At 37.5% G+C, this 20,175-nt stretch overlaps 1 protein-coding gene across 1 annotated transcript in view; it reads left to right on the top strand.

The window, feature by feature from the left end:
- Positions 1–20,175, top strand: part of NKAIN2 (sodium/potassium transporting ATPase interacting 2) — a 289,894-nt gene that overhangs the window by 211,774 nt on the left and 57,945 nt on the right. The window contains exon 5 of the mRNA XM_042815045.1: positions 5,297–5,497. Coding sequence (XP_042670979.1) covers positions 5,297–5,497 — 201 coding nt within the window. The remainder of the gene's footprint in view (positions 1–5,296; positions 5,498–20,175) is intronic.

The following is a 20,175-nucleotide window of genomic DNA, read 5'->3' on the forward strand; positions in this document are numbered from 1 at the left end:
GGAGGGAAAAATCAGCTTAAGTGCAATCAGATTTAAAATATTAGGTAGTTTTAGAATCTGTGATCTCCACAGAATTATTCAACAATTAATTCCTGTCTATCAGCTGAGGGGAAAAAAAGTTTACACTGAAAAAGAAAAACATGCAGCCAAGCAATATTATGACCCTTTCATGAGATCAGTTTTTCTTTAGGCAAGAAAATGTCTGCTTGCTCCTGTCATGCAGTACCATTTTCTCACACTAGTTTTAGTGGAGAAGTTAGATAACAGAAGGAAAAAACATTGCCTGTAGAGACCTGTGCATCTGAGGCATCCACAACTACAGGTGCTTTCAGACCCTGATCTTCACTGAATCCATGTGCGATCATTCAATCTTCAAACAGTCCCTTCTTGCTAGATTGAGAATGAAAAATGAAACAAGTGGTTACATTGTTCTCTTTGAAAAAGCTTGTCCAGAATCCAGGCATGTTTGCACAGATTTTATCAATTCCTAATTAGAAAAAACAGAGGCAGCTCGCTTTCCAAGGAATAGCAAACCACAACCACTGAAATCAGTACAAACTCTTTGTGCCCGCAGTGCCTTACGGACTTTCAAAGAGGGTCATACTGAATCGCTGCTTTTTCTTTCCTCTTGGCATTGTATTTGGAATCAGCATCTCTAAACTGCACCAGAGCACTAATAAAATAATTAAAACAGTGTTTCCTTGTAATTACTACATATCTTCATTGTGAGCATTGCAGGCCTCCTGCTGCTCTTTAATGCAAAGAAAGTTGTATTCATTTCTGGCAACTCTCACAAAATTTTATATTGCCATGTTTTTTCGTCAGGTGTCCTCATCCACAGAATGTTATATACTGTTCAGTTGACTCCAGGAGAAGTTGTTATATGTTGTGTGTACCAAAATAATCACCAAAGCTCAAGGTTTTTTTTACACAAACCATCCTAAAATAAATAAGGTTAGAGACTTAATTGGAAGAGGTCTCAGTTTCTGTTGTTTTTTTTTTTTTTTGACATCTGAGCCTCTGAGACCTCCAAACTCCAGCCTTTGTCTAGCTCATAACCATTACAAATATCAACACATCTTGAGTGTTAGCAAACATGCCTTACTAAATATTTTCCTCTGAATTTTCACTCCTCAGTGAATAGCAAAATCTATTTTAATGCACCAATTTTCATTAACAGGCTTTACAAATATCAGCAGGATTTACAAAACCATCATAGTGATCATCCGTAAAGCTCATACAGATGTATTTTTGTGTTCATGAAGGAAGCGGCTGTTTGTTGAATTTAAGTTAGTGAAATCTTCTTTGACATACAGACTGTGAACGTCATCATATTGGCATGCCCAGTACATATCAACAGTTCCTGTAGTGTTTCATAGCTTCAAGGCTTATTAGACCATTTCTCTGCAATTCCCTGGGCAGTGTTTGAGCCACAGATGTCGAAAAGAAAACAGACAGCAAATACACAGGAGAGTACAGAAAATCCTCTACTTCCATTGTAGACTTAGTCTATGTCCACTAAAACTGTATTCAAACAGTGAACAGAGTAAATGGCAGGAGGAATTTGTCAAATAATAGTTCTAAATCTTTTCAGTGCAAAAGATGTTAATGACAGATACATCATGCTCTCTTTGGCTCACAGAGTTCTCTCATTTGTTTTCCTGATACATTGTGAGTTTTTCATAAGTTGGGTGACTTTCACTACTAAAACACAGGAAATGGTCTGCTAATATGAGTGCGTATGAGTGCATACGTGGTTTAGAGGTTACAGGCAAGATCAGAGTACATACCAATTTATATTTTGAATGATCTGACTGTGGCAGCTGATGCTGTAGTAAGTAGGCTCCGTCTGCATCTATACTTATCCCGCATATTTTGGAAATACAAATTTTCAGGACCTAACTTATGCTTGTTTTTGAAAATCTGACTTGGTCATTGAATTTGCCCTTAGAAGTGAATGATGCCTAATATTGCCACAACCAGAGTTTGTCACCACTTACTGTTTTGCTTTCTGAAGTTTACCTTGTTTATTAAGTAATTCAATATATAATAACAAGCCTGCTTGATAGCCTTTTCAGCCGCGTTATTCAGAGTAAAGATTTGAAGTGTGGGCTTTCAGCAGGATTTGTGTTGTGGTTTAACCTGGCAACAGCTCAGCACCATGTAGCCGTTCGCTCATTTCCCTCCAGGTGTGATGAGGGAGAGAACTGGAAAGGAAATAGAACTCATGCATTGAGATAAAAAATACTTTCTAAGGCTTAAAAAAAAAAAAAAAAAAAAAAAGGGGAAACAAAAATGGCATACTTATATATCCACAATGCAAGTGCTCACCACCTTTATGGCCTTCTGCATGATGTCATGCAGTATGGAACACCCGCCTGTCCTGGTTCAGTTCTGCCCTGCCTATTGTTGCTGTGCCATAAAGGCAGTGGCTCTTCCTGTCAAGTAACCTGGCTTGGTCCCACATGTGTCCCAGCCCTTTAGCAACAGGTATGGGTGTGCTATTAACACTGTCTCAGCTGCAACCAGAAAGATTTGTTTTTGCTAGTACCAGGAATTAAGAGACATAAGACTGTGACAAGTATCCAGACTATTTTTTGAGCAGAGGGAATAATGCAGTATTTTACTGAGTGCTCAAAGACAGGAATAAAATATAGATCTGGTAGACTGTAGGATTTTTTTATTTATTAGCACTAAATTGCTAGCACTAGGATTTTTTTTTCTTGTTAGCACTAAAAGACTATTATTGGACAACTTATTAGCACTAAAAGACTATTATTGGACAAAACAATCTTGTCACAGTATACAACTTAATTTTGAAATGATGTTTTGAGGGCAGTGGAATTTTCTAAATGTTGTGGATTATTTCAGAAAACCAACTGGGCATGAATTCTGGGATGTAAGAAAGCAAGATGTTGTGAAGTTTATTTACATACCTAATTATAAGTGTATAAGTATTATAAGTATTTCGGCGTGTGATTATATTTACTTCGCACTTGTGTTTTTAACCTGTAAAGTTTTGGTCTACTGCATCCTGTGTAAGCAAATGTAGCTGTCTTTAGAAGAATTAGAATGTTCTAATCACAGAGATTAGTTCTGATCTTTGCTTAGCTCCTCCTGCTCCCTTTTAACATAATCTAGCAGATGCATAACAAATAACTGGTTCCTTCCAGCCAGCTAATCCCTTTCCTTTTTAGGCAATACATATTTCGTACTACGTCTGCACTTTGTAAAATATTTTTAGTTCATTGTGACTCTTCTGAAGGTATCACAAATAATAAAACAAAGAATGCCAGTAAGTTCTGTTCATTCATGCTGCTGCTCTGATAAGAGACTAGAGGTTAAGAATTTTCCATGGCAACTAGAATGAATTAAAGGTCTTCTATGCATATGTGATGGAGTTTTATTTTCCTCGTTCAGGAATAAGTTGATGTCTTAAACCAAAATTGCTCCAAATATACTAATTCTTCAACTTCTTATGCAAGGTTAAAAGGCCAGTGTACAACTGAGGAGTTCTAACAGCCCTGAGTACAGAAATAAAAATAGTCTTCTGGATTGAGTGTTGGGGGAAAAAAGCTCATTTGCAAGAAACAATAGGCAGGCACTAGACTAGCAGCTTTGCTGCAGAGAGGCACAGAGAAAGGAAAAGTTTATTGTGTGTGAAAGCTTGTGGCCATATGTAAATATATCAATTTCTGAAAAATTTGGGTTGTTTATCCAAAAGTTCATGGTTGCTTTAATCATCTTTAAATGTCTGAAGTTACTTGTGACGATTCATATAATTGAAAGATACATATTTACTCACAGAGCACGTTAATTGCTGGATCATGCTGCTGTGCGGATGTAGAATCACAAAATCACAAAAATATTTATAGTCCTGCTTGCCATCTGTGAAGTGGATGTGCTCGGGAAGGGTAGTCATTGATTTTTTTTTAACGTACCGAAATTCTGCATGTAATTAGGAACTTGAACTTAAAAAAAAATCAGCTGTGCTACAGAATAATCACAGATCAATTGATATGTCAGTCATGTCGTTATCTGAAACCTCTCTGAAATCTCTATCGAGTTACTTTTGTTTGAAGTAGTACAAAAAGGAAAAATATGTGAAACTGAAAAAATTACTTTTTCTGAAGGAAGGGAAATTTGGACACAGCATATCAGCTATAGAATGGCATTCTTTTCCTTTTGTCTTGGTAAGCCTAATTAAATAGTTACATTTTAAATTTTTATGATAATTTTAATTATTAATGTCATCAACACTGAAAAAAAAGTAGGTTAGGTGTGGGGAGAATTTGACTCTGCAAAGACACTACTTAAAAGCAATTTTTTTTGCATGACTGAGCACATGTGCACAAGATAGTCACACTTTACAATGAGATTACACATAAATAATTTATGAAGAGTTGGTAAATACTGTAGGCTATTACAGAATCCGCAAAGTTCATAGTTTTGTTATAACTATGTATAGTACCCTCAAGTAATGTTCAACCAAGTATAATTTATGAAAGTCATATCTGTAGTATTATTTATGATGTATATTAATCATTCATTAATCCTTTATGAACTATTCATAAATGCAATCTTAGTTGAGAGCATGGCTGAATCTCTTGCACTAGTTCCCTTGTATCAGCTGCACAAGACTTGAAGGTTGCAGGCTTCTTTTCCCTTTTGTTTAACAAGCTGAGAAGTCTTTAGACAAGGCAACACATAGCAGCTGTTTCCGTACAGATTTCTACACAGAATTAGAAGACTAAGACAAGCTTTGCAGAGAAGCAGTGCTTTTAATCAGCTTTACAGAATCTTTTTTCTGATCCTTCGCCAATATTCCGGCAGAGTTGCCAGAATTCTGCTTTGCAGAGTCCATGTGAAAAAAACTGCGTATGATCTACACATAGTAAAGTCTCAGATATTGAGGACTCTTGTAAGTTTGGTAGATTGCACCAGCAAAATATGAGCCAAATGAGCACAGGAGGGTTGCTGTGAAATGTGCATGTCCATCAGTCCTTGTGGTTTCCCATAGGATAATAATCAATGTAAAATGACTGTATGGTACAGATTAGTATAATGTTTGGGAGCAGATCCTGGCTTCAAGAATTATTCTTCTGCTTCCAAAAAAAATCTGCCTGTCAAGGTGCAGCTACTTGCATTTCTTGCTGGCAAACTCAGCTGATTTTCATGTGAAGGTATGATTTTATTGGTGTTCTTTTCTTCTTTAAGTGTACTGTGAAATCTCTAGCTGAGACATTTAGTACCAGAGTACCATCCCAAAATTAATTCCTCCCACATTGTTTTGCAGGAAACAGATCTCATTCTGACATTTAATATCTCAATGCATCGTTCATGGTGGATGGAGAATGGACCAGGATGCACCGTGACCTCAGTAACACCAGCCCCAGACTGGGCTCCAGAGGATCATCGTTATATCACTGTCTCGGGGTGTTTTCTTGAGTACCAGTACATAGAAGTGGCTCACAGTTCTCTTCAGATCTTCCTTGCAGTAAGTATACAATAGATATCCTCACTCATGTTGCCCTTTTTAGCTTTCTTCTTGGAGAATCTTACTACCAGAAAAGTAGAGTGTTGTGGCCTTTATTTAAAAACCTTATCTAAATGTTGGCATTTTTAATATATAATTAATATATTCAGGTATGTAGAGATAAATATATATGTAACTGCAAATAAAACTGTTGCTATGCATACAAGTTTTGTCCAGTGCCTGGGTACATGACTCCTACCACATAAACTTCTCCTTAAGAGATTCCAATATTTTGTCCAAAGAGGGGCCATACAGGCAAAAGAGAGAGGATATTTGTTCATCCTGATCCTGAAGTTAATGTAAATCATTGGAACAGTTGCCAACATCCAATATGGCCACCAGACAATCAAAAAGTGAACAGCTTCCCTATCTGTCTTTTCCTCAGTCTAGGTGTAAATGGCCAACAACAGGTGAGTTTAGGCAAATATATCTCTGTGTCAGTACATCTCTGTGTGGGTTCCATGTGTGAAGCTTAGTGGCAGATTCACCTGAAAGTTGTTGACGGTTTACAGGCTGGTTCGGCCTGGTTCTGTGACAAGCAGGGCGGAGGGATCTGAGGATCTGCACCTCCAGAAAAAAAGGAAACAGGGGATCCCAAAATAATTTAAAACAGCAGCACCGATCTGAGGAGAAACAAACTAATTTACTAAATATAGTATCAGAATGCAAGATAACACACCATAATACAATATAATCAGAATTGAAGCTAATAAATCAAATATAATGAGAGAGAGAATGTCCGAAAGGGTGGGTAGGCTTCACCACAACGCTGAGGTGAGATGTGCAGTCCAGTTGGGCAGGGAGGGAGACTGGAGCAGCGCCCACAACACAGAGCAGGCGAAAAAGAGCATCAGGTGAACTTTCCAGGAGTTAAATCTCCTCTCCCTGACCGCGAAGTCCCCTGGGGAATGTAGTTCTTCTTCTCTTCTGGGCAGGTACCCAGGAATTGAGCACTAAGAGTTAGACTCCCAGTGTCCCAAGTGATGTTATGATGTTGAATACCGAAAACCAAAAATCACAAAACCGTGACAAAGTCCATCTACCTCCCAGGTCTCCTCCATACACCTCAGCTGGTCCCACTATAGGAAAGCATAAGAACCCTGACCAAGTAGTTATTAAGGCAGGCACTGGGCAGATCTGAAAGATAAAATAAATTTCTTGCCCAGATATGTCACATCTTCAATTATGGCAAGTTACAGCTGATACAAACAACAAGACAAGTACAAAAAAAATAATAAATCAAAGTGGCTAAGTAAACAAATTAAAATAGCTTTACAACATTATTTACAAGCAGTTGTTATTAACTCAATCATAAATCAGAGAAAGATATCTGGTCCTTTTTTATTTTATTCTGGGTTTGGATTGTTGGTTTTTTTGGTGTGCAATGAATGATGAACAAAAACCTCAAGGTATATATAGTTTAAGCTTGATTCTTTTCTTGGTACAACAAGGTTTTTTTGTGCATCTCTGCCTAAACAGAAATGTGTTTCTAGATAAGAAAGTCTTTACAAAGCAGGAGAATGGCACAGAATAACAAACCATCAGTCATCTGGTAGCTGCGGGCAGCTACAACTATTTTTATATTCCCATTCATGGTACTGCAAACATAATTATCATAGATAAAGAGCAACTCAGTAATAGTACGGGCCAGTTTTCCAGACCAGGTTCTTCAAACTTTGGTGTTTATATATTTTCACATTTCTGATAGTGGGCACGTTGTTCTTTTTCTAATAGAAGCACTAGCATAATGTCGCAATTATAAAAACATGTTGAGAAAGAGAGGAATTGCTTGGTGTGACTCAGTAACATATAACACAAAGCTGGAACAAAACATATTTCTTTGTTTTCGGTAAACAAGCTTTCAACAAACCCAAACCTTGCACCAGATTTATCTCCCTTTAGTGGAAAGAAATTAATCTTTCCTTTCAATTTCCTTTTATGGGCACTTAAGTGGATCTTGCACTTTAACTGTAGATCTATAAATTGCTACCTGCAAATTGGTTACTTGCTTTCTATTTGTGAGTTCATGACAGTGATCAAGCTAATGTTGATCTTGGCTTTTTCACAGACTGGTGGCACTGCGGTATTTTTTTAAGGATGTTTTCTACTGTCTATAGACAAAAAGTTACAAAGAAATTTGTCTCCACTGAGGCCCATTTACATCAGTCTTTGAAAACATTATGGTGTGTATATATTTTGTATAGCTTGCTGGTAAGGTTGTATGGAAGCTGGGTGCCAAAGGTTAGGCTCGACATAGACGTGGTGTTTGCTGTGGAATACTTAGTGGAAGGAATACAAGAGCTAAAATAAAAGCTATAAATTCTCCAGTATTTATACTTTCTAAAAAGAAAGACTTAAATTAGGATGTGGAATATTTCAAGAACTGCAGACAGACTCTCCTGAAGAGGTGCAGAATATTTATTTTCTGCTAGTCACCTTATCTCCCCAGATACCTCCCTGAAAACAAAAACCACCAGATTGCAAATGATCCAAATGCTACTGCTAATTTTGTGCAAGTAAGCACTGGTTTTAGTTTTCTAAGGGCGAAATTTTGTAGAACTTTCTTTGATTTTACTGCCTATTAAAAAAATGTAGTAATTAAGACAACTAGAAGGTTAAATAGTCCCAAATTTCAGAATCCTCAGCATGCAGAGTGATATTGTTCATTGCATAATACCTGGCTTAAAGACTAAAGAGAAATGATGGTGCACAGATGATTTGCTACTGCAGAGTGGGTTTTGCACAGGGTAAATAAATGACTGGATAAAATTCCTACTTCAGCCCACCTTGCAGAAGTAACAGAAAATTGTGGCTGGTGGTCTCTATGCTTTGACTAAATGAACATTTGTTGCTTAGAAAAGCTTCAAATTTGGGAAAAATATTTGAGACTTAATATGTGCAAGGAAATGCTCTGATAAAACAAGACTTCTCCTGATTTGGCTATTTAGCATTTATGTATGCAAAGGCAAGGCTGGAACAATCCACAGTGATAATGGGGGCTGCAAAGCAGCCACAACCTCTCCTTTGTCTCATACCAAACAGCATTTTATCTGGTGGTTCTGGTGGGAGACTACAGCCTTTACAGAGCTGTATCAACCAATCCTTGCATCAGAAAAAGAAAAAAATAATGCACAATTATATTTGTCTTGCAGCCATTCTCCTTTCAGCGCATATTTCTCAGCCACTAACTGATTCATCTTTGTGAAATTGACTTATTTATTTAATTGCAATGATTTTCATTCCACTGATATGATGTTTTTTTTCTGAAACATTTCACCACCAAAATGTCAGTGCCACACACCATGCTTGTCACTTTCCCTTTTGTGCTCTATAGTAATACCTCCCATATGGTTCTTTTGAGACTGAGCTGAGCCTTGGTGCTATCACTCTATCTGTGTGTATTATCATCTTCTTCCAGTAAGTTAAAGAGTGTGGCTTAGAGTGAGAAAGGGAGAAAGTGGAGAATGACGATATATGTGAAGTGTAGCTTTGCACCCTGCAGTGATGCAAAATATGTAAACATACTTTTAGGGCACCACTTGCAGCAGGCAGCTGTTTTGAACTGAACAGAACTGCTAAGGGTAGGATTTCAGTTCAGTTTTGTGTGAAACCCAGAGGTCTGGGAAAAACTGTGGGGACAGAATTTCTATTGAATGATTCTTGTCCTCCCCAATTCTTGGTGAATGCTATAGATGTGTCTGAGAAGGTAACGGCTTCACATCTGAGGTGTCACTGAATTTTGCCAACAGTAATTTTTAATCATCAGTGCTGATATATGGTCAAAAAATATATCACTTCAGCCATGGCTAACCAATTTGCCTTGTTGCACAAACCCATTTGTCCCTGCAGCTTGTGCTCACATACTAGGCCAAATCCTCTCCTTTACTTGTCTCTCCCAGGAATACTTCATTTGCAAAGCTGTGACATCTGAATACTTGGACCATTTGAAGTTCTTTGTGAAGACCACAGCTTGTCCTGTATGCCTACGTATTACCAAAATTAATTGGTCTGCTGATGGCATGACTTGGATACTCATATGTTTCATATTTTAAAGTGTCCTTATGGCTTTAATGGATATTGATTCTCAATGCTTACACTAGAGAAGCTATTTCATTTTCAGAACTCCTGGGTTATCTAGGGCAGATAAATTACTGATCTCTGGAGATGATTTTTCCAGGTAAAGAATGAGGCCAGTAGTACTAATGGAGATTTGATTTGGTACTGTTTTGTGAAATTTGAGTTGCATTCTGCATACTGTGTATGTAGTGAAGACTGAATGAAAGTTCCCACCAATCCTCAGACAATTGGAAAAAAGCAGGAGAAAAAACATGGGAAGGCAGTGCCTGGGGAGGTACAGTGAAGACTGTATGCCCCTGCTAACCTTGGCATGTAATGTCAGTACTTAGAGAGGGCATGAGCTTTATGAATTGATAGAAAATGCACCTTTTTTTGATACTGTGGCCAAGAAAAGGTCTCAAGCTCACAGTCTCACAGGTACTCACATGCATCAATGTCTAATTCTAGCTACAGATTCAGTGTACAGTTTTCTTCACTTGGGCTTTTTATTGAACTCATCTTAGTACAGCAAATGGAAATTATTTCAGTTCAGACCCTGAGCTGTGCTTCAGATCAATTGGTTCGGTTTCCAAGCCTACCATAATGTCCTTGAGAAAGTCATTTCTTCTTTCTGCCTCTTCCCAAGTGCTGCAGTGAGAAAAGCATTCTTAAATTGTTCATGTTCAGTTTATAAGATTGTAATGTTTGCATAGATAGGGATCCATTCATCTCTCAAAAAAACTCTGGACGCGGATGATACCCAGTATAGTAAGGCTGTTTTCTGGTACAAAAGAGTTACAATAATGGTAATTGCATTTCATACAGAATCAGAGCTTCTGTAGCTTCTCTACATCTTCCTTCTGCCTGTGTTCAGTGCTTTGATTATGTATGATCTGCCCCCACTCCCACAATGCTGTTTTTAAAAATAGACAAATTAAAATCCATTTGTAGATCAAAACTCTCAAAATATGCAAATAAAAGATCAGCCATGGTGATAAGTTTGACAGAATTATATATCTATTTGCCAACACAGGATTTAAAGAATTTATTATGCTTGTCTTTCACTCCTCACTTACCCACTCACAAGTCTATTGATTTGAGTGGAACTAAGTGACTGATCTATGGGAATAAGACTAATGTGAAGGAATCACCTCAGCCAATTTGAATTTGTGAAGGCTGCTCTGAAGTAATACTTCCTATTTCATTATGTTTGCCCACGATGTCATAACCAATATGGGTGACCTTCCCACCAATATTCCATTACATTTTGTTCCCATGTGGCAGACTGCAGCAGAGAGCCAGTCTGACAAAATGATGTCAAAGTGTGTATGAAGCAAAGGCATGTTTGAACACCTTGATGTGGAAAAAATGGCACCCACTGATATTCATTGAAACTTCTTGAATGTGTATGGAGACCAAATAGTGGATATGAGCACAGTGAGGCAGTAGTGATGTACTGATGTCTTTCAGTAGTGGAAACAGCAACAGTAGGTTACCTCCACTGGTGCAGATTTTTACAAGCATGGCATACAGGCTTTTGCATATAGATGATGAAAATGCATAGCTAATGTTGGTAACGTTGTAAAGGAATGGTATTTTGTAGCTGAGAATTTGCTTTATCAAGTGGTGTTATTGTGTCTTTGTATCTGTTGTTGTTTCTGTGGAAATAAATAGGAGGCATTATTTTCAGAGCAACCAACATAGTAATACAGATATTGTAAAGATAAGTGTGCAACATTATTCCAGTTAAATGAGTAGGGGACAAGCATTTCTTACATACTGTATCTATATTATTGATGATAAATTACATGCCAAATAAATAAAACCTTAAGTAAACAGTTACATGAAAGTATTGACCATATTCATAGTGGTCTTTTTCACTCACTTTTATGTGCTGTGCATTAGTCTTAATTCCTTTCTGTTCCTTCCTGAGCATATGCTTTATGCAATCATTCAAATTATTATTTCATGCTTTAAAATTTGTAATATGTAATTAACCATCCATACTAGTTACAGTAAATGTATACTGTTTGGTGTTCTGCAAAGTCTGTATTGTAGTACCTTCCAAGCTACAGTGCTGTCAGATTGATTTAAAGCATCTTGAAACATAACAGTGCTATTAAGAGGCAATAATAAAGCCAAACAGTTAGGACGCCAGCTTCAAAATCTTTGCTTTGTTGTAGACTTACAGTACAACCTTTGGCAGGGTGCTTAACTTGTGCCAATTTGTTTCTGTACTACATAAACAGTAGTTCCTAAATACCTCAGAAAGATGTTGACAGGATAATTCCATTAAAACACTGCAAAGTAATCAAGTATTATATTAAAGTGGTCTTAGAAGAACAGAGAAGCAGTAACAGTCTCTGCTTCTCTGAAGGATTGACAGTAATTAGAAGGAGGTACTCTAAAAATCTTAATGTTAGCATAGCACAGCTGATGTTGTAGTCTCATGTCCTTGTGGAGAGATGGAAGTAGATTTACTGGGTGAGTGACGAGGAGGAGAGAACAGCAGAAGTTAGAGAAATAGTGCTGTTGTACATTAAGTGTTAGAGCAGAAAAGGAAGATGAGAGTTCTGTAGGGAAAAGTATATTCTTTTTTGGGTGGGAGAAGGAATATATTGATAAGACCTGAGCAGAGTGAAAGACCTGAAGTTCCACTAGAGACTCCCAAATGACAGAGCAGGACTAAAAGAAGCATGCAATGAGTGTAAATCATATATATAAGCACATATTTCATCAGGACAGACTATATGACAGGAGCAGAGCAAAGAAGTGAAATACGGAAGAAGAGGGAGGGAGTCACAGAATTGCATGAAAAATAAAAGCAGTTATACCATTAGGATTGAGGCAAGGACCAAAATGGTGTTTCTCTGAGTCCCAAAATACTCATGAGTGAAAACAAACAAAAAATTATTTGACCCTGGATACTCCAGCTTGAAATGCCTGGGTCCTTTTGTCAGAGGCTACAAAGGCTCAGGGCCAGGGATCATCTGAGAGCTTGTACAGTGTAAAGGGTCTTCAAATGAGTTCAGATGGATAACATTTATCTTTTAGGAAGTACCACAGCTTGATATAGGCTTTGGGTTTTAATAATTACCCAGCACATCCCATTTTTGTGCTCCAAATGTGCATAATGAGATATGCTTAATATGTATGTGTCAGATATGCTTAGCAGTAAATTGACATTGGATTCTTAATTTCCCATTCCTCAGTTCCTTTGTGTTGATCATGAGTAGCATATATTAAATCTTTTTGCAGTAAAAACCTGATGCCTTTTTTCCTTTCTAGACAACACAAAACTCTTCTTTTGTTCTGGAAGTACATCTTGCACGCAAAAGCTCTCACTCAGTTTTACTCTTGCTCACTTTCTTCCCCCACCGCTCTTTTGACCTCTTCTGCATATACATACGCATGCATATACCTTGCGCGTTGGTTGCTTTCTCCTGAGCTAGAAAAGTGATGAGAGTATTTATAGGTGAGAAAGGAGATAAGAGTTCATGTGATCAAATTTTGACTCTTTGACCCTAATGGGAAAAAATAACGTTATTTAATTAAGGTGGAGTTCCTTTTTAGGGCAACGCAGAGATTGAAGTAAAATTGATTCTTAATGATACAGATCTGTATTTTAAGAAAGTCTGTTTTCTCACAGCAAGGTTGGGCAAAATCAGTACAATGGGTGTGAATTGTTGTAAAGTGCTACTTCAATAACATTGTTGTGCCGTGTTAGCAGAGAAGCAACATCAGGTTCAGGCATCTTTGACATCACAGTAGAGTATATTTGCTGTTTCTCTGTTTGACAATAATGTTAGAGCATGCCATTAGTTTTGAAGGATTATTGTAAGAGTTATCTTTTTGCTTACACGTGTTCTCTGTAGTTTCTTCTATCATATTTTACCTGCATTTCTTTACCAATACTTGCAGAAAACAGAATTGTACACATCAAAGCATAAACTGTTTTTTAATGAGCGTGGAGCTTTGTAAGTAAAATTGTACCATTCATTTCCCTAGAAGCTTCCTTTCCCTTAATGAACTGGGAACACTCATACACAGCTAAGTTGTATGATAATTTTCTGAAAATAAATTTGCTCCAACTCAGTGGAGAGATGTCAGCTTTAAATAGAGCTACAAGGCCAGTGCGCATAGAATTTTCTCTGAGAGGTTCATCTCCCTGATGGATTGAAAGGCACCAGCACCAGCATGAGCTGAGACTGGAAGAAGCAGTTCCAACTCTCACAGATCCTCTTATACAAGCAAAGGCAAATGGTGAATGTGATTTGGGCAGGAACAGAGTTGTGATTATCAAGAGCTGAACATTAGAGTCATTACTATGGGGCCTAGAGGGAAGTTTCCTGAGAATTTGTTTTGACCATCTCATATGTATTCCTTCACACGGGGGACTCTGATTTGGCCTGACCCTGTAGGGATAAATAGTCATATGATGCAGCAATGAGATTACAGTTCCCCAGGTTCAGTGCCTCATGGCTGTCTTGGGGCTATGTGATGCTGGTAGTGCTGTGTTACCTGGTGTTGCTGGCTAGCTGATTTTCTTCCTTGTACAGCTGGGATTTAAATTATTCTTCAGCTTCTGTACTAGCACAGTTCTGCTGTGATTTTATGACACTGCTCTAGTGAAAGTGCTGCAAGTAAACCACTTCCTGCTATACACAGCTCAAAAGCCTTGAATTTAGGGTCATTTCATGTAGTAATCTTTTTTGGGTTTTGCATCTTTTGAAGACTCTGAACAAAGAGCCTTGTCCATTTTCTTTCTACAGATATTCTATGCAAGTGAGTTTGCATAGTGTAAAAAAAAAAAAAAAAAACCTGCTTTAGATGGAAGAATAATGTTAATCTGAATAACAATAATATCACAAGTTTCTATAATCTTAAGTAACTAAAAAAAAAGAAAGCCCTCTTCGTATTGAAAATTTGTAGTGAACTGCTAGGTTCACCAACCCCTTTCCTGAGCTGATTGTGATGGCACAAGTCATCCAATGGCACACTGCTCTTTAAATGTCTGAAAAAAGCCACAGTATGAATTTACCCCAGCATTTCTCTGCTCAGTATTCTAACATTAAAATACTGCCTTATAAAAGTGAAAGCTCATATTTTGTCGTTCTGTTCAACACCTCGTAAAGGACATTTTCCATTCTGAAAGAAAGTAGCCTCAATTCATGAGTAAGGTAATCTTGCCTGAATGTATGTGAAGGACTTTGGTATGGAGATATTTTCACCCCTCAAAAATGCAGAAAATACCCATGCTTTGGCTGTCTTCCAGGCAAGGGTTTCACATATCTGTTGAAATTTGTCTATTCCATTTTATGTAGTGTACTTTCATGTTTCAGCTTTCTGAGTGCGTGAAAGTATAGATTTATCTCTGAAAATGTAAAATTACCTATTGTGAAGTTTCAGTCATGACAATCCTGGTCATAATGCCACAGTACAGAAAATCCGCTCTACACTCCAAATTCTCCAAAGACAAATAATGTGTGCTCTATGACTCACAGCAACTGCAACTGAACCTGTATCGACTACTAAATTTCTAAAATTCAATGTAATTCTAAATTTCTAAAAAACAATTCAGTTATTTTTGGTGTAACTAACTACTCCACTAAAAATATTAACTATTCCTAGGGAAAGTAGAAATCTTAGAAGCATTTAGATGTACTTTATGAGCGTGTAAAATAAGAGCATTAAGTATTATTACATTATGTACTTTGTAAATTTTTTTCACTACTTCCCAGCAAAGACAATGTGACAAGTCCATTGCATTCTAGAAAGTACCTAACTTTCTGTTGTAACCATATGTCCTAGGGCCCTTGGAGTATGTATCCTAGGCAGGTCAAGAAAGCAAGATCAGAAAACTGCTCCTAATATTTTTGTTGATTGAGGTTTCTCATTGCAATCTCAGAAGTCGGTCTGAGTGGAAATTTTCTGAAGAAACAGGGCTCTTGGAAAATACATCAGCCCTAAACTGTTTTGTCCTAGTATGACAGTGACAATGAATTTCATCTAATGTGCAGGAAGTGCGAAATAACGTAGTACCTGTCTTCCTGCTAGATTTCTCAGCTAGCTCCTTGGGCTCTGCGCATTCACTATGTTTTTTCTGAGATGGTTAACCAGCTGCTACTGTCGATGTCGTTTATCTATCCCAGACAGCAGCAGGGCATAGCGGCAGGGGCTGTGCAAACTAGGGAGCATCCTTACGCATAGTTCGGGTCTGCTTGCCTTGTTCTGGATTTGAAAAGACCTTATTTGTGTGAGCAAAAGCTATGCCATACCTTTTGGCTTCCAGGCCAGAAGGCAGTCTCTAGGTTATTTCATTTGTTAATCCCCCTGTACATCCACCATGCCAAGGCAATTGCATACATAAGATCTGAGATACCTAGAGCTGCAGTAATATCAGTGTTAGCCAGATCTGTAGCTAGTGTTTGAATCATGCTGTTGGGCCAGAGCATGATGTCCAAGAAAGGAGCATGAATTGTAACCTAGTAACATGGAGTCAAATAGTCATTATTTGTAGAAAAATTCTCAATTTTCTACCACTCATGTAGCACATGAAAGTCTATGCAGTACAGTGAGTATAATTCTCTGCAGACACATTCTAAGGAATTTTAGCTCTTGTGACTTCTACAGTGCAGTGTAAGGAGAGAATGTTTTTTTCTATAAATTTGCTGAAGCTTTCACATGAATAAAAGATGTTAAATCCCAGGTAATACTCATTACTGAAAAACATCATTGTTTTATCCAAGTAAAGAAAATTACTGTCTCTTGAAATCAGAGATAATCTGTCTTTGCACATATGCTCAGTAAACATCAGCCAACTCTCACCATTTCTTTAATAGATGCTCCTTTCAGCTCTGGTTGGACAGTTAGCATATTTTCACACTGCTGATGTGTTTGGGGGAGACTACCAAATGTATTCCTTAGCAGTATCATTCAGCTAAAATGCAGTACTATTGAGACAGCAGTTTTTCTGTTTCCTACTGCTTGAAAGTGATTGCCATAAAGCGATTCCTGTTTTCATAACCAATAGAGCAGATTTTTTTCCAGCACACAGCATTCTTTTAATGCTAGCCTTGGGCTCTGTTATCTTAGCCTCCAGTCTCTCCCAAAATGTACAAATGAAATAATTAATTCTTAACATATACAAATAAAAAATGAAGCATTGGGACTTTGCCTCTACTTTATTTTTATTTTTGGATGTCTGGGGTTTTTATGAACAGATCAGTCACGTGGGATTAGTCACAAGCTGAGGAAATAAAGGATCTGCAAAATCATAGGGGCATTTGTCTGCCAATAATAACTGTTGCCATAGATGAGAATTCAACATTGACACAACATAATTTATATTTCCTGATATGTAGGCAAAGATCAAATAGTGACATCTGGAGTCTATCCTGGAGGTTCAAGTCAATAAAATGTTAATAGCTGCCATTTCCAGCAAGGACAGTGTAATAAGAGCACAGCAGCACAATCTCTGACATTTTTGCACCTATTGTTCTTCCTAATCAGTCAACTGTTTCCTTTTTCACATTTTCTCCTCCTAATATTAGGAAAACAAAATTGGGAGATAAAGCTTACTGCCTCCAGCGTAGGTAAATTAGTCAAAGATGTGCTCTGTCGGGAAGTGGCTACACAACAGGCAACAGCAGGATGTATCCCTTGGGGCTCCTCAACAAGCAGCTCCCACTAAAGCTGGAGGCAGGTGGCCTGAATGCTTACTGCTTGCTTATAATGAAAACCAGACACAGAATTGAGGAGTATATTAACCGGTCTCATCTTAAGTGTTCCCCATTTTACTAGAAGATTTAGGCTTTCCTTTGCAACTGAATTCAGTATTCAGACACAATGAGCAAAGAAAAAGCATGGTAGAGGACTGTTGAGCCTTGTTTCTGACAACACTATTCTTCCCATTCCTCTCATTCAGTGAGTTAGTATTAATAGTCACTTATGCATACGATGAAATAATGAGGTTTAATGAATCTCTAAAGATCAGTTACTTCATAAAAGCAAATGCCACACTTTTATCTGTTAAAGGCCTTTAAGTCCAACACCAGCAGCAGAGGGAATTTTTATTTTAAAGCAAATTGCACCCAGTTTCAGTAAATTATCGTAGAATCATTACTCAACTTTTATCCAGTCAATGTTATGCTTCCCCAGTGAATTGGTTTATTGTCAGTATGTCTGCTTCAAAACATGTCTTTCCTGGAAAGCATTTCATCATTCAGCTTCTGCTGCTGGAGGCAGACAACAGCTTGAAGCTAGCAGCTGCTCTTGAACAAGGCAGGTAGAGATGCAGGAAGGCTGCTGAATCCATAACAATAAGCACATCATGACATAATTACTGTAAATCTCCAGAGTGGTCTGTACACACAGAATGCCATATGGTTTGGGTAAAGGAAGTGTGTGTTAGTAAAACTATAGTATAAGCGTAAGCATTTTCCATACAAGTGCTGATAGCTTGAAATTGTTGTGTTTTTTTTATCTGGAAAATTAGCATTGACATAACAGAGGACAGTGCATGAATGGTCAGCAAGTTAGAATGGGGAATCTAATTAATATCCTGAAGGATAAGAGAGTTTGGGGGATTTTCCAGTTGCAATTGTACATAATCTAATAGACGGTACATTCATTTAACTTTTCTTTGATGCAGTCTTCATTCACCACAGTGTGTAATAGCTCTTCTGTTTTCTAAATGTCTTCATCTGACTTTGAACAGATTAATAGGATTTACTGCTTCTGCAGCTCACCTATACAAAATAGATTGTCCATATGAACAATACTCTGTGGTCTGTCAGGGAATAATAGACTACATTCACCATCCCTGCTTTTAGGAATTGATTTAGTTTCCAGAGATTCAGATACAAATGGGAGGAGAGGGTTGGTATTTTTCTGTGCAAGTCTTGCCTAGCTTGTACTGCTAAATAGCCACTTGGCATTTGCTGTATCAGCTGGTGGTGCTCACCTCATTCTGAGATGACAGCCTTCTGATTTTCTATTAGACGTCTGCAGAAATTTTGCTGTGGCTAGATACCAAGGTACAGAATGGATAAACCCAGATATATTTCAAAGATTGCAGTGAACTCTTGCAAACATTTTCTGCTACACATTGCATGAGTTAATCTCATCTTTAAAAGCATTAATCTCCTAAATCTTTGTTTTGTGTTCTGCCTGAACCTGCATTTTAGGTTTCAGTGGCCTTTTATATTGAAAAGATGTTGCTAACATCACTGTCTGTCAAAAGAACACAATTTTTTCCTTCTTCTTTCTTCTGTGCTGCAGTGATCAGAATATAACAGTGCAGAAAATTTTACAGCAATGTAAACTTCATGAACAAAACATATTATCATTTTCTAAAGCACCGTGTCCTTTCACAGCCTTCTGCACATTTACAGTGCTATAATTTGTGATGCTTTGACTGATGGAAAGAGGGTAGTGTCATTAAAATTATTATACTTGTTTTATGTAAAATATAGGTAAGCAGTATTTATTGCTTTTTCAGTGTGTTTCAAAGCTGTGAAACAGTATTGCAGCCATAAGATTCACAGTGACTATGAAAGCCTAAAAATTACCTGAAATAATTGTCATCTAATCCTACCACTTTTAAAAATCAGAGATGAAGAAGATCCCACCACAACACATTGTGTTCTCAGTCCAAAAACGCTCCTTCTGAGAAGCTGTTCAGTCTCCTTGAACTTACTCATTTTAACAATGACAATCTAGAAGAACACAGGCAAGAGAAGGAACAAGTTTTTTTGTTTTCTCTATGTGTAATTGTCCTGAAGTTGAAAAAAATTAACAAATTTGTTTACAAAGTCATATAAAGGTATTACTCTTTTACATCCTTACTGGTAGTCACCTCTGGTGATGGTTGAGATGTAAAGTCTCAAGTTGCTTACATACAAACGTTAGAGTACTTTCAGTGTAACAAAATGAATCCCATCTACTTCCAGACTATGGACAGCCACAAATGACAGCTACCATTAATGGACTGAACTAATGCCCAGCATCTGAGCGTTGTTTACTTCAGGGAGTTTAACCTTACGATCATCTCTGAGCTTTGCAGTGAACTTGGCAAAGGTGCCTTCTTGAACCTTAACACGCTTAAGAGCAAGAGGTATGGTTGTATTTGACCATAGAGGTTGTATTTGAACATAGCTCTTTATAGAGCTATGAATAGGTCTCAGAGGAAATCTTGAAGGGAGAGTGAGAAATGATTGTACCATTAACTTCCTCATGGATTGATTCTGTGGCACTTTTGTTATGTTTTTGCCACTGCATAGATTATTGAGAAGAGTCATAATTCTTTCTCTAAATTCAAGTGTTTGAACAAAACTTAATTGAAATTAAAAACAATTTTCCAAAGACTTTGAGAAGTTTTATTCTGTCCCAAATAGACTGTTAGTCAGGAAACTACAAGTGGTGTTTGGAGCCTCTGAAAACATGCTAGGATCCAGAAAGATATAATTGCCACCTAAGACCTTTCAGCATCCAATAGACAGTAGGTTAATGTTTTGTTTCTTGTAAGTGCTGGGTCGGGAGCTAAATTGTTGTACATTAACTGAGTCTTAACTCCTGTTCTG

This window comes from Centrocercus urophasianus, unplaced genomic scaffold (genome assembly GCF_019232065.1).
Source record: "Centrocercus urophasianus isolate 14NV4802_14NV808 unplaced genomic scaffold, USGS_Curo_1.0 seq_10, whole genome shotgun sequence".
NCBI classification, from domain to species: Eukaryota; Metazoa; Chordata; class Aves; order Galliformes; family Phasianidae; genus Centrocercus; species Centrocercus urophasianus.